Here is a 13,796-nt window from a genome sequence, read left to right on the forward strand (position 1 = left end):
ATTTCTCTCTCCCTCGTCCTTCCTTCCGTCCGTTTACTCCTCTCCTCTTTGCTTCTTTCCATTACTTTCTTCCTCCCGACACCCTCGCCCCTTCATTGCCACTTACATAAGCCTTTTCTTTTACTCTCCCTCTTCCTTCCTTCCGTTTGCTCTCCCCCATCCTCCTCCTTGCTTCTTCCTTCTTTCCTTCCTTCCGTAACATCCACTCTTTTCCCCCTTCATCGTCACTTACATAAGCCAGCACAGGGCCACAGGGGCGGTCCTTCCACTGGCTGTGTTTCACCACTGGAAAAGTTAAGGAATTTCAATATTGTGCAGTCGGCGTGCGAGCAATGTGTGGAGGGCGAGAGGGCGTGCGGGGGAGAGCTGTGAACGGGGAGCGTGGCAAGAGGGAGGGAGGGCGGGTCTGGAGGTGTGAGAGTAGAGGAGGGGGAGGGAGGGGTGTAGAGGGAAGGCCACAGCAAGGGAGGAGGTTTGGCTGATGTGGCTGGTCCCTTTTCTCTATTCTCCATTTTCCACTTCCTTCTTTTTCCTTCTCTAACTTGTCTTTTTCCTCTGCTCTACTTCCCTGCCCCTTTATTCCCGTCTGTTCTCTTCTATTATACTCGTTTCTACCCTTCCTTTTTTCTACTCCTCTTTTCCCTTCCCCTTTCCCAAGATGTTGGTGGTGCCCCTTCCTGCCCTGCCCCACACGCCCGCTGCTGCCGTTCGGTGTGTCCCCTGGGCGGCGGGTGGAGGCGGCGGAGGGCATGCCGCCCGTGCTGGCCGCGGCGGCCGTCGACACATGTGTAAATGTTCCGGATTTCTGTGTGTCGAGCTTGACCACCCGCGACTTTTATCTCTCGGCTGTCCCGCCGCTTGCTGCCCGCCCCCCCTCACCCCCCAACATCCCCATGCCCTGCTGTATTAACCCAAAATAATCCACAAATAGCCTCAGGTTACGCTAGAAGGCAAAATAAATAATTTGCAATTAAAGTAATCTGAATTTCTGGAAGCTGTGGCCAGCTGCGACCGCGAGCCGCCCGCGAACATTTGACGCGCCAAACCCAAGACGGAAATGTATATTGGTAGGTTTTTATTTCGCGCGTCACCTCGTGTGACACAGTTGCTAAGAGTGTCATTGATCTGCATGTACGGATGTCGCTGAAAGTGATTACATTTTTGTTATGTAATGTTATCAAAACGAATACTGCAAGTGTGGCCGAGATCTCATCATATCACGGCCCGAGTCATAAATTTGTAATATTCCCCCCAGCCTGGCCCTGCCCGGCGGATGTTCTCCCCCAAGGTGTGGAGCACAGCCTCCCTGGCCCCATGGCAGTGCCCTGCTCGGCCTGGCCCATGAAATAGGTCCACACGAGGCGGTAAGCAGGCATGGCTTTGTCTGGCGGGAGGCAGACTCGTGACGTCACAAAATTTATGTTCTGAGGGCGAGAACTCACCGGGCGACCACCACCTCTTGACAACATCATTCCCAGTGCTTCTATAACCCACAGGAAGCCCACACCACCGCACCATATATTTCCTCACACTACAAATCATTTCTATGTATTTATTTATTGGTAGTCACCTCGGAAAGCGAGTTCGGAGGAAGGATAATAGTGAAAAGTCCCAGTATGGCGGAGTAGTGGAACGCGTCTTCGGGAGTGACAAAATGGCGACTTGTCCGAGGCCGCCGACACGTCCCTCGTCCTAGGCGGCGGGGATGAAGAGCAGGGCCGGCGGAGCAGTGGTCAAGAGTAGTGGCGAGTAGAGGTCAAGATGGCGAGTAACATGTACCGCGTGGGAGGTGAGTATAGAGGGAAATCCCCCTCGACCCCTTTGCCGGTCCTGCCTTACAATTTAAACCTTATATTTAAATTTAAACTTCGAGGTCAAGAGAAGGGATTAATTGTGCTTAGTGCGTGTCCGTGGGCGTGGCGTGGGCGTGGGAGGTCAGGTCAGGTCACAGGATGGATGTAAACAGTGTACGTGTGTGCGTGTGTTTGTGTGTACGTGTGTTTGTTCGTTTGTTTGTCTGATTCCTCCTCCTCTTCTTCTTGTGGATTTTGGTTCTGCTGTGGTCTTCCTACTATTCTCTTCCTCTTGTGGTGTTTTGGTCTTCATCCTCTTTTGGATTTTTGGAATATTATTACTCTTCTTTTGTTTTTGGGATTCCTCTTCCTCTTCTTGTGGTGTTTGGGGATTCCTCTTCCTCTTCCTCTTGCGTTTTTTGGTCATCCTCTTCTTGTGTATTTGGGAATCTTCCTCCTCTTGTGTTTTTTTGGGATTCCTCTTCCTCTTCTTGTGTTTTTTGGGGATTCTTCCTCTTCTTGTGGTTTTTTGGTTCTGCTGTGGTCTTCCTCCTCTTCCTCTTCTTGTGTTTTTTGGGAATTCCTCTTCCTCTTGTGTTTTTTTGGTCTTCCTCTTCTTGTGTTTGGAGAATCATTTTCTTCCTCTTGTTTTTGGGAATCATCTTCCTCTTGTGGTATTTTTATCCTCTCCCTCTTATTGTTTTTTATCTTCCTTTTCCTATCCTATCATGTGTGTTCGTGCATGTGTCAGTGTGTCCATGTGTGTGTGTCGGTTAAATTTGAGTGTCAGTGATAGTTTGTACCGCCTGTGTTGCTTCCTTACAAATATTTGGGTGTCATTCTAGAGTTATGCCTGTCACTGCTGCGAATGACATCTCTGTGCTATGTGAAGTACCTCGTGCACGTTTAACACACTGCCATCTTGCTTCGCCCTTACCTGTCGCTTGTGTTTTGAGAGTTGAACAATTTTTAAAGCTGCGTCATGTTATTTTATGGTGATAGGTTACGATTGCACTGTCGATTGGTTACTATCCTTAGCGGCGACAGGTCACATACTGTCAGTTTGGTGTTAGTGTGGCTCTGTTAAATATAAGTACGCTTAGTGACATTGCCCGTGTTTAGTAGCGGTAATGTTGGCTATTTTGAATTGGGTGTACTTCTGGAGGTTTATCAATACTCGTAGTGATTTTGCCAAGCTGTTCGGTCAATAGATACACAATATGGTTACCTTCGTAGGAAATCTGATACCTCCTACTGTGTCAAGTTGTTAGTTCTCTAACTCGTGAGCGTACTTCGTTTAAGACCATCTTAATGTAAGTGCTGGGAGGCGATAGCTGTCATGTATCTGGATGCTGATCTTTGTTTTCTGTTAATTGCATGAGGTAGTCAATGTGTGGAAATATGTTTGTAGTGTTTAGAAACTTTTTGCATGTGCTTTATTATGTTACTGACCAATGTTTTAATTTCAGAAAAGTTTGCTTGTGTTGTGAGCATGACCTTATAGGATAGGGAAAGTGACATCATGGGTGGGCTAGTTTCAAATAATGTGAGGGATGTAGGCCGAACTAACTCCTCGTCAGTCTTCACACAGACACACACCAACACCTTCTGTCACTCACCCATTTACTTAGGTTTCCGTTCACCTTCTCTGATACCTGGAGTTATAGTGTGATAGGATTGACCCTGGACTTGCACCTTTTCTGTCTATATATGACAAGAAGAACAATGAGCATAGCATGTCAAGATATATGTGGCATTAGCTAGTTATTGTGGAAAACTTGAGCTCGTACCAAAGAACATGTAGTAAGTTTTTCTATCTAAATTTTAGTTGTGGTAATTTCTGCTGTAAGTCATTTAGGCAGAAGTGGTTGAACTGGCAATTGGCTGAATGTTGAAACAGCCTAAACAACTTATTACTTAACCTAACAATCAACACAACATGGAAGTTTATAAAGCTTTTGAATTATGTCAGAATTGTATATTAGGAAGCCATATTTTGAGTTTCCATATATGTAAACATGATTCACTTGGTGTTTGCTAAATGAAGAATTACTTTGATGTTCCTTGTGATTGTTTGAGATTCCCTTTAGCATGAGATTATGTGGGAGCGGCCAGTAGTGGGCTGTTTTTTATATATATAATTTTTGTTGCCCTTGAGCCGGCTCTTGTAAAAAAAAAAAATGATTTTCATACTAATTGCTCACGGCTGCCAGGGAAGCACATTGTAAGCCACTTTCTCTTGCTTCTCATTATTTCTTTTTTTAATACACCCTTTGACATATGTTGGGTTTCTTACCATGTTTAAAAAAAAAATCTTATCTTCTGTTATCTTTAGGTGCATAGTGCGTTTGAATGTTCCTCCAACGTGTCCTTGTTCCTCTTGCTTGTCTGCAGATATGAAGCTCTCCACATTATTCTCTCTCTCTCTCTCTCTCTCTCTCTCTCTCTCTCTCTCTTTCGGTCAGGTGCTAAGGTCCATCTCTTACAAGCTTAAATTCGATGTGATTGGCTGCTGCAGTTTCATAAAACAGTGCACTTGCTTTTTCTTATATCCTGAAACACCTCCCATTTTGCTGTCATATCTACTTAGAATGGGGCAGAGAGCAGGATGTGGGATAGTAGAGGAAAAGTTTGGAGCATCCTCTGAGCTGCATGTCACCTCAAAGCTCATCTTCGTCCCGTGGCCCTTGAGTCTTCGTTTCACTGCCATGTTGCTGTTACCTTGACTTACACTGCCTTCCTCTGTCAGCTGTCAGACGCTTACATTTTTAAGGGCACACAATCCAATCTTGCTCTCATCTTGACCTACACTGCTCTCCTGGTCACTGTTTTCAAGGTCATAGTCTTGTTTAGTCTTTGAAAAGGTTGTTTATCATCAGTGCAGTCACTTTCCCAGCCTTTATGAGTGATGGTACAGAAGAAGCATACATGACTAGATTGAGTGTAGGAGTTATTTGTCATCAGCATTATAGTCACTTTCCTAGCTCTTATAAGTGATGGTACAGGAGAAGCATCATGACTATAGATTGAATGTAGGAGTTGACACTGGTGAGTCACAAAGTATGCTGCAACGTCCTTCCTGTGTGATAACGCTTACTATCATTGTATTATTCCAGCAGCACAAACTACAGGTTGTCATTAAGTGATAGTTGCTTTATTTCTTATACTTTTCTTGTGAATCTAAAACCAGCATTTGTGTGAACTTGTAGTCAGGTGCTTACTTGACCTAGTTAATCATTTTTGGCTCAGCTTAGTAGTATACTTGGCATGTGCCCCGAGCTGTGCATTGCTTGTAAGTACCAAATTGGAGGAGCATGGCGGGGTGACAGGGTTCGTTTTGGTTCTAAGAGTCTTGGCACGGAGCTCAGAAAAGACTCCTATGATGTAATGCCTGTGAAGCCGTGACTGGTATGACATAATGATATCTAGTTAGGACATACTGAATTACTAAAATGCACTGTGATGACTTATGAGACAGGTTGATAGAATACACCATAAACTATTGTGGCTTCCTCAGTTATTACGTTTGTTTGCATATTCAGTCATTATTGAATCAGGATGACTTATATGATACTATGGGTTTGTTTATAATATTTTACAGATTTGACAATAGTCCTGATGATTTTTCTAAGTATATACGTAGGTCTTGATAAAATTTTCCTGATCTGTTTTGTTTCCAAGAGGTTGTTTGGGATAATAGTTAAGAGTAGTATTTGTATATATATATATATATATATATATATATATATATATATATATATATATATATATATATATATATATATATATATATATATATATATATATATATATATATATATATATATATATATATATATATATATATATATATATATATATATATATAAGTATTTTATTTCTGTGGCATTTGTTGTGCCGAGGTTGGAGAATCTTACTAATGCAGTCTTCTTTGCCTTGCAGACTATGTATATTTTGAAACATCATCCACATCACCATATCAAATTAGAAGAATAGAGGAGCTAAATAAGGTGAGTTCTTTCTCTTTATTTGAAGTAGCAAAATTCTTGACCATTCAGATTCATTTTTTTCTTCCATTATTGTTTGAAAATACTAAAAAAAAACTATAAAAAAAGAATTAAAGTCTGGAAATTGAGTATAAAAAGAGAATCAGTCACTTTTTGGATAGTTTCATTATAAATAGTAATAAATGGCATGTCTGTTCTTATATGATGTTTGTCCTTATTCCTGAATATATAACATGCTGTGACTTCCCATTATCAGAGGGGAGGGGTGCTGTTTTATTCCCTCCCCGTCCTTGTTACTCAGCAGCCATTGCCTGTTTTATGCCAGTTTATTTTTGTACCTGAATGAATGTGTGATGCTCGTCATGACTCCTGACCCTCCATGGCTTGTATGCACATATGATTGTTTTTTGTTGTTGTTTTGGGGTATATTGTTTGGAGGAATTCTTATGCTCTATTAGTTATTACCAAGAGATGAAAGTTTTGCGATTGGCACGGATTTCGCCCTCACTGGTAGCCTGGTAACATACACTCCAAGGTCTTTCTCTGCCTCTGTGGTGGATAGTGGAGTATTTTTTCCCATGTGGTATTGGTATGCTGGATATCCGCTCCCAAGGTGCATGACCAAGTTTTTTTTTTTTTTTTTTTTCCCATTGAATTGTAGCAGCCACTGTTTGTTCCATTCCTGTAATCTTGATGATCTCTTATTGTCGGAAATCCACAGTCAAGGGGTTATGCATCAATGTTTAGGTAACAAAAAGTATGGTAATTGTCACTGAGCAGTATGGAGGAGGCAGGAGAATGTGTTACTATTGTCCAGGGCTCAGATGGGAAGCAGAAATATTTTATGATTTATTTACTCGAAGTTTGCACAATTTTCATGAATGTTTAGGTGTGGTAGATGCAAATGCTATCAAATATGAGCAATGAAGATGCATTTTTATTATTTATTGATTAAACTATTCATTACATCTTTAATTTGTTCCCCGTCAGTATATTAGTTGTTCATAAAAATCATCTGTGTAGTCTTTACTCACAATTTATTATTATTTTTTTTTTCCATTGTATATCTTCCTGATGACCCTCATGTCTCTTGCCTGGGGTGAATGAAAGGGAGGGAATACTAGTGTTGCATGGGGAGGGTTGGGATGTGAAGTTTTGTGCATGCTACTGTAATTTCTAAATGTTTGTCTTATATTTATCAGAAGTAATTTACGTCATTAAAAAAAAACTCATTTTAATTCTTCGCTGCCCGTCATTGGCCATCACTAATTTCAGGGTCAGACCTTGCTGGGAATACTGCGGGTGTAGTGATGCTTCTCATTGTAACTGTAAAGTTCTTCCCTCAGTGCTGCTTATATGTTACAGGGGAGCATTTTCTTAGAATCACTTGTCAACAGGATGAGGTCACTTGCCGGTAATTAATTACTTAATAATGCCTCAGCTGGAGTGGCCCAGGCCCTCGTGTGGATGCCGCTTTGTTGCTCACAGCGCAGAGTCATTGCTTTGTAGATGAAAGGAACATGTTATTCAGTACTGTATGTGTGGCTGTATGATGGTGGGGATGAAAAGAAAGATCAATTTATTTCAACATTTTGGCTGTGCTCCTCATCTTCTAGTTTAGTGTCATTATTTTCCTTATTGGGATGAACGGGCTACAAGTCTCTCCTACTCCTGATGATCTTATGCCCTCTCCTCTCTGATGTTCGTTCTTTTCATATCTTCCTCCACTCACAGTCTCCAAGTTTTCTTCAGTCTTCCAGCTGGTTTCCTCCTTTCTACCTCTACATCTACAGCTCTTCTGAGTACATGGCCCTTCTCCCACTTGGCATGCTCATACCATCTAAACCTTTGCCTCCTCATCACGCTCAACACGTCCTCCACACCACACATTCTCATCACCTTGTTTGACACCGTAGCTTCTCATTTCACACGTCCCATGTATCTCAGCACTCTTCAGTCACTGCTCCTTCTCATCCTGTCCATCTCCTTATTTGCTGACCATCTCTCTACTCTGTATATCATCACTGGCCTCACACATGCACAGTAGATCTTTCTGCTGTTCCTTAATGGTATTTTTGTGTTGACTGACAGGCTTTCTAATTCCATGTTCTCCACACAGCTGGTACTTTTGTTTTCACTGCTGTCACTGCTTCACCCCACTCGACATCTCTTCCAGATAGCAGAACTGATCCACCATATGAAGACTATCTCCATCTACTTCCATTGTCTCCTCCCTCCGCTGTTTCCTGTCCCCTCTTTCACACGCTGGGTGCCTGTTGTTCACCCCTGCTTAACTAACATTCCTCAGCCCTGAGCATCCCTTGTGGCACCACTTCCAACATCGCATGCACAGGATGGAGTTAGTATACACTCCTCTTCCACAACTGCATGGGTACCTTCCTGTCTCCAGCCTCACTCTAGGGGGCCTCCTCAGTTACCCTCACCTAAGTATGTTCATATTCAAGCCTCTCTTTTCCAACCCTGTCTTCCATCTTCTGTACCTGTTAATTGCATCCTCATTCTTTGCCTTTACCACCAGATCATTTGCATACAACAATTCCTACACGCATCGTCTCTTCGCCTGCGTCACCTCCTCCATCACCACTACAAACAGTACGGGACTTAGGACCTACCCATGATGCACTCCCATGCCAATCTCATGTCCATCCAAGGCTCCTGTTTCAGTCTTCATCCTTGATCTTGTATTCATATAGAGCCATCACCAAAGTCACCAATCTCTCCAGCACTTTCTGTCTTTATGATGCCCATCGAATCGCTTACTCCCAGCTCATGTTTCCTTTATACAGCAGCACAATCCTGTCCTTTCTCTAGTCTTCTGGCACCTCACTCTGCTTCCATACTAGACTACATATCCACAGCATCTATTCCACAACTACATTTCCATATCATTGCATTTTTGTTTTATCTATGCCAAGGTCCTTCTTTACTTTGAACTTCCTTATTACCTTGTCTGTCTTACCTCTCTGTCCACCACCCCCAATGCATATGGCTGCCCCACATTAATTTTTCCTCCCATGCTTGTCAATTCTTCTCTCTCTCCACATCCTCAGATTTGAAATTGAGTTCTGTTACAACTTGTTCTTGGTAATTCCTTCACCTTCTATAGAACTATATGTAATCGCTGTCACATAGACTCTCGACAACTCTCGCCACTCTCTACCTTGTAAAGCTTGCGTCGGTGTCTGCATGTGCCCCAGTGAACAATAGGTTTGATTGAGTGGGAAGACCATTTGTGCTAGGGAATGTGAAGCTAAAGTTGGAAGTTTGAGATATGGGGTGTGTTTGGGAAATGAGGCGTTGAGGAAGCATGTGAAAATGGTCGATACTTGGTTGTAAAGTGAGGTGTTGACGGAATACTGTATAGAAATAGTCGATAGTTGGTTGTAAAGTGATATGTGGCTGTAAAGTGAGGCATTGATGGAGTACTATAAGAAACTGGGCGATGCTTGGTTGGGAAGTGAATACTTTATGAAAATGGCCTATACTCTCAAGCCTGGTAACAGATAAATCAACAAAGTAAATCAATATACGAATCAAGCATTTTAGCAGCAACAGTTACACATATTAATACTAGCAATTATTCAGGAGTAAGAATACGTGATGTGTCAGTAAAAACGGTTTGCAATTAAATCCTTGTTGCCATGAATTCAAAATACATCACATTGTTATTTAGTTACAGGTCAGCTTTAAACGTATTCATGGTATTACAACACGAAGGTCATCAAGAGATTGCAAATGGAAGAGATTCACACGAGTAGGCGTCTTTTTTTATATATGTATTTCCAAGGACTTTTTTTAGCACCTTCATACGGAATTAAACCAAAGAAAGTTCCTGATCTAAATATTTTGCTTTTGTAGTTGTAGAATGAATAGCTGATGACAGTGAATATTACAGTAACTTCTTGCTTTATATGAATTCCCAAGTTTATTTTTTTACAGCAGCAGATGATATTAAAAGAAAATTCCTGATCTACTAAATCATTAGGTTCGGTAGTTGTAAACAGGTGATAAGGAAGAATAATAGTGTGAATAGTATACTTACGTCTTACTCATGTCTTTTGCTTTATTTGATGACACTACTTACGTCAGTTTGGTCTTTTGCTGTTTAGGATGGAGTTATTTCACTGACACAGTTAAGCCAGAGCATTTTATTCCTTGTGTTCTAGAGGGTGTGTTAGGCGAGGTACTGTGTTATGAAGTCCTTGTGTTGTATGAGTTGTGTTCTTGAGAATGTGTTAGGCAAGGTATCATGCTAGTAGGTCCTTGCGTCTAATAATTTACTGAAGCATAGTGGTTAGATTAGGTCACTTTGATTGCCTGGGTATTGCTGTGTGTTAGGCTGTTAGTATCATGTTATGGTGTGTTGCGGTTCCACTCAGAGCATGTGAACTTGATTCGGGGGGGACTAGTGTATATTAGGCAGTTGTATCATGCTGGGTTGTTTTGTTATCCCACTTAAATCACATTAGTTTGGATTCCAGGGTGTGAAGCATTGCAACTCTACTCAGTCACGTCACAATGAGTTCCTGCTGTGTGTCCGTCTGGGTCTAGTTTACATTAGACAATTTTATCACACTGGGTTGTTTAGTTTTCTCTCTCAGGTCACAATAGTTTAGATTCCAGAATGTTGGGCATCGTTACTCTTGTTAAACTTGTTAGGTTGTTTTGTCAATCAACTCTGATCGTGTCGTAACGATTTCCTGCGATGTATGTCAGAGTTAAGTGTATTAGCATGTTCTATTAGCCCACTCCCAGCATGTTTCTTTGATTCTAGAGTGTTTTAGCATTGACTAGTTGATTATGATGTTCATATGGCATCAGTTCGAGTTCCTGTGTCTGTTCAGGTGTATGTTAGGGAGGAGTATATCGTAAGTGTGTTTTTTTTTTTTTTTTTTTTTTTTTTACAACTAAGGAGACAGTTCAAGGGCGTAAAGAAAAATATATAAAAAAAAAAAAGCCCGCTACTCACTGCTCCTCAATAGAGATCAAAGGAGTGTCCAAAAAGAGAGGTCAATTTCGGGAGGAGAGGCTTTATATCGGGATTTGTTTTCGCGTCATTCAAGCAGAACACAGCAAGACTAGCATGCAGGAGTGAGAAAGAATGCCTGTATATGGTCACACCTTTCTCATCACCACACACACTTTTTTTACAGCAATGCATATAGGGCTTGGCTTTTATATGTCATGATGTTCCGTGAATGGGAATGAATTGAACTGTAGGAGAAATATACAGCGACGATACATTTACTGAATTACAAACACTCAATAAGAGAAAAGGGAAATTGGTGTCATTGTTATATACATACAATTAGAAAGGAGTGTTGGTGAAATATGAAGCTGTGATGTATATACTGAATCACTGAATACTTATGATAGGAAAAAAGGAAATTGGTGCCATGCTTAAAACAGTAAAACTAGAAATAAATGTTGAATAAATGCATACATAAAAACTAAGGGCGATGCTTCAGGAGTGGATGGATGGATGGGTGAACGATATTGATGGTAAAAGAGGAAAGTGACGGAGAAAAATAATATACCGAACTTTTGTTGCTTTTTTCTTTCTTTATTTTTTCTTTCTTTATTTTTTCTTTCTTTATTTTTTTTACCATAGAGGAAACAGTTCAAGGGCAAAAGGAAACAATAATGAAAAAAAAAAAAAAAGGTCGCTACTCACTGCTCCTACGAAAGAGTCAAGAGGAGTGGCCGAAAGATAGGTCAATTTCGGGAGGAAAAAAAGGGAAATGACATGGAATAAAAAAGGATGCTGTAGGAAGCTGTAAGCAAGCCAGGAAACGCAGGACATACAGAGCAGAGGAAAAATCAAAGGAAGTTGGGGTATGGAGACTATAGAGAGTTTTGAAAGGAAAGAAATATGAAGGAAAAGAATGAAAACAATGCAGAGGACACCGACTTATAGGAAGGAAGAGGCACTGGAATAGGTCACACACACACACACACACACACACACACACACATACACACCAAAAAAGAAAAAGAAAAAAAACATAATTATAACCAAAATAAACATTCAACATTCTTCACTCACAAACAAACAACAACATTTACAAAAGAAAACAAGAAGAAGAAGAAGAAGACACCAAACTATAAAAAAAATATCTGCAGCAATACATAAGAGAGCAAAAATAATAAAAAAATTAAAAAAATACATATACTTGCCCTCTGAAGCGTGACCAAGAGTTGCCACCGCCACCACCAGCTGCAGGAGGGGGGGGGGGGGGGTTATAGATAGGAGGAGGGCAAGCGAGGGAGTGACGCCCCAAGTTAATTAATGGTGTGTTGCAGTGTTGCCAGGTGTGTGTGTGAATCTTATCAGAGTTGCTTTTTTGTCCATTTTCCTCTTCTCTTCGTCGTCGTCGTCTTCTTTGTGTTCATTTTTACTCTTTTTTTTATTTATTTTTATTTTGAGAGCACTCCTTCTTCTTCTACTTCTTCTTCTTTTGTTTTTGAGGAAGAAGAGAAGAGAAATATATACTCACTAACATCCTCAAGTCCTTCTGCTATTTATATGCTCGAGAGAGAGAGAGAGAGAGAGAGACCTTCATGTAGCTCAGTGCAACCGTCTTGATATCGATAATTTATGAGCAGATCAAGAAACGTGAGACACCAACCACACACACACACACACACACACACACGCGGAGAGAGGGAGAGAGTGTGGGGTTAATTTAATTAGTAAAGTTTAGATTAGACAAAAGAAGAAGAGATACGACCTACTACTACTACTACCACTACTACTACTACTACTGCTACCACTACTACTACTGCTACCCTAACTTAACCTACGACCACCACCTCTACTACTACTACTACTGCTACTACCGCTACTACTATTTCTACTACTGCTAACATAACGTAACCTACTAGCAACCTACGACCACTACTACTGCTACTGTTAGGAATAGCGACTCGTCGTTTCATACAATATAGTTTCCCTTTTCACTTTATCGCGTCTATCATTTATGCATTGGACGATCAGTTAGCTGTACGTATATATATATGTGTTCTGTATATTTTGGTGAGGCGCTTGGATTAGTCTGCGTGTGTGTGTGTGTGTGTGTGTGTGTGTTAAAGGGAATGGAAATGAATGCGTGCTTTCTCCTATTATTATTATTATTATTATTATTATTATTATTTTTGTTTCCATAGTAACATGATGCTCTTCCTACCTCCCCCCTTCCCCCACGTCTCTCTCTCTCTCTCTCTCTCTCTCTCTCTCTCTCTCTCTCTCTCTCTCTCTCTCTCTCTTACCTCCCTTCGTTCCCTCTCACTTTCATTCCTTCTCCACCTTCTTTCCTCCTTTCCCTCTCTTCTTCACTTTCACTTTCAACTCTCCTTCCTCTTATTTTCCCTCCATATTCCTCTCCTTCAGTAGGTTGGTATTCCTTCTCTATTCACTCTCTTATCTCCTCCTCCTCCTCCTCTTCCTCTCACGCTGCTGTTGCTTTCTTCCTACTCAACCATTTTATTTTTTATTTTTTATCATGTAGGAGGAAAAGAAGGAAGAAGAGGTTTATATTTAGATTCTTATTTACTGCAATAGGAAAAAATATCGTCTTTTGAACAGGATTGAGACGTGTGTGTGTGTGTGTGTGTGTGTGTGTGTGTGTGTGTGTGTTTGAGAGTGTGGGAAGCAATTGGTCATGCCTGGCTTATGCTCTGCCTCACTTCCGTCACATACACACACACACACACACATGAAGAGTATATATACATGCAAAGTACATAAAGTCAATACGCATTCTCTACCCCATTTATTATTGTCATCATCATTATTTTGTGTAATAATCTGTATACATTAATTTTTCATACGGTCAAAGCGGGTATTTATAACATGCGTCCATACGTGTAATATCACTTTGAGGGTCTATTGTGAAAGAGGCTTGTTCATAACGATACATAATGCACAAAGAATACATAGAGAAAGCATGTATGATAAAGGGTATGTATAATGATA

The 13,796-nt window shown here is 40.9% G+C and overlaps 1 protein-coding gene across 8 annotated transcripts in view; it reads left to right on the forward strand.

Annotated features, from left to right (window-relative positions):
* The first annotated feature begins 1,612 nt into the window (after positions 1–1,612).
* LOC126992338 (metastasis-associated protein MTA3-like) overlaps positions 1,613–13,796 on the forward strand; it is a 38,903-nt gene continuing 26,719 nt past the window's right edge. For 5 of the 8 annotated variants that reach the window (XM_050851020.1, XM_050851021.1, XM_050851022.1 and 2 more), the window contains exons 1-2: positions 1,614–1,789; positions 5,736–5,803. In XM_050851020.1, coding sequence (XP_050706977.1) covers positions 1,762–1,789; positions 5,736–5,803 — 96 coding nt within the window. In that variant the 5' untranslated portion in view covers positions 1,614–1,761. Of the gene's footprint in view, positions 1,790–5,735; positions 5,804–13,796 lie in introns of all 8 variants that reach the window. The other 3 variants (XM_050851026.1, XM_050851027.1, XM_050851025.1) reach the window with 2 other exon arrangements.

This window comes from Eriocheir sinensis, unplaced genomic scaffold, assembly GCF_024679095.1.
Source record: "Eriocheir sinensis breed Jianghai 21 unplaced genomic scaffold, ASM2467909v1 Scaffold449, whole genome shotgun sequence".
Classification (NCBI taxonomy): Eukaryota; Metazoa; Arthropoda; class Malacostraca; order Decapoda; family Varunidae; genus Eriocheir; species Eriocheir sinensis.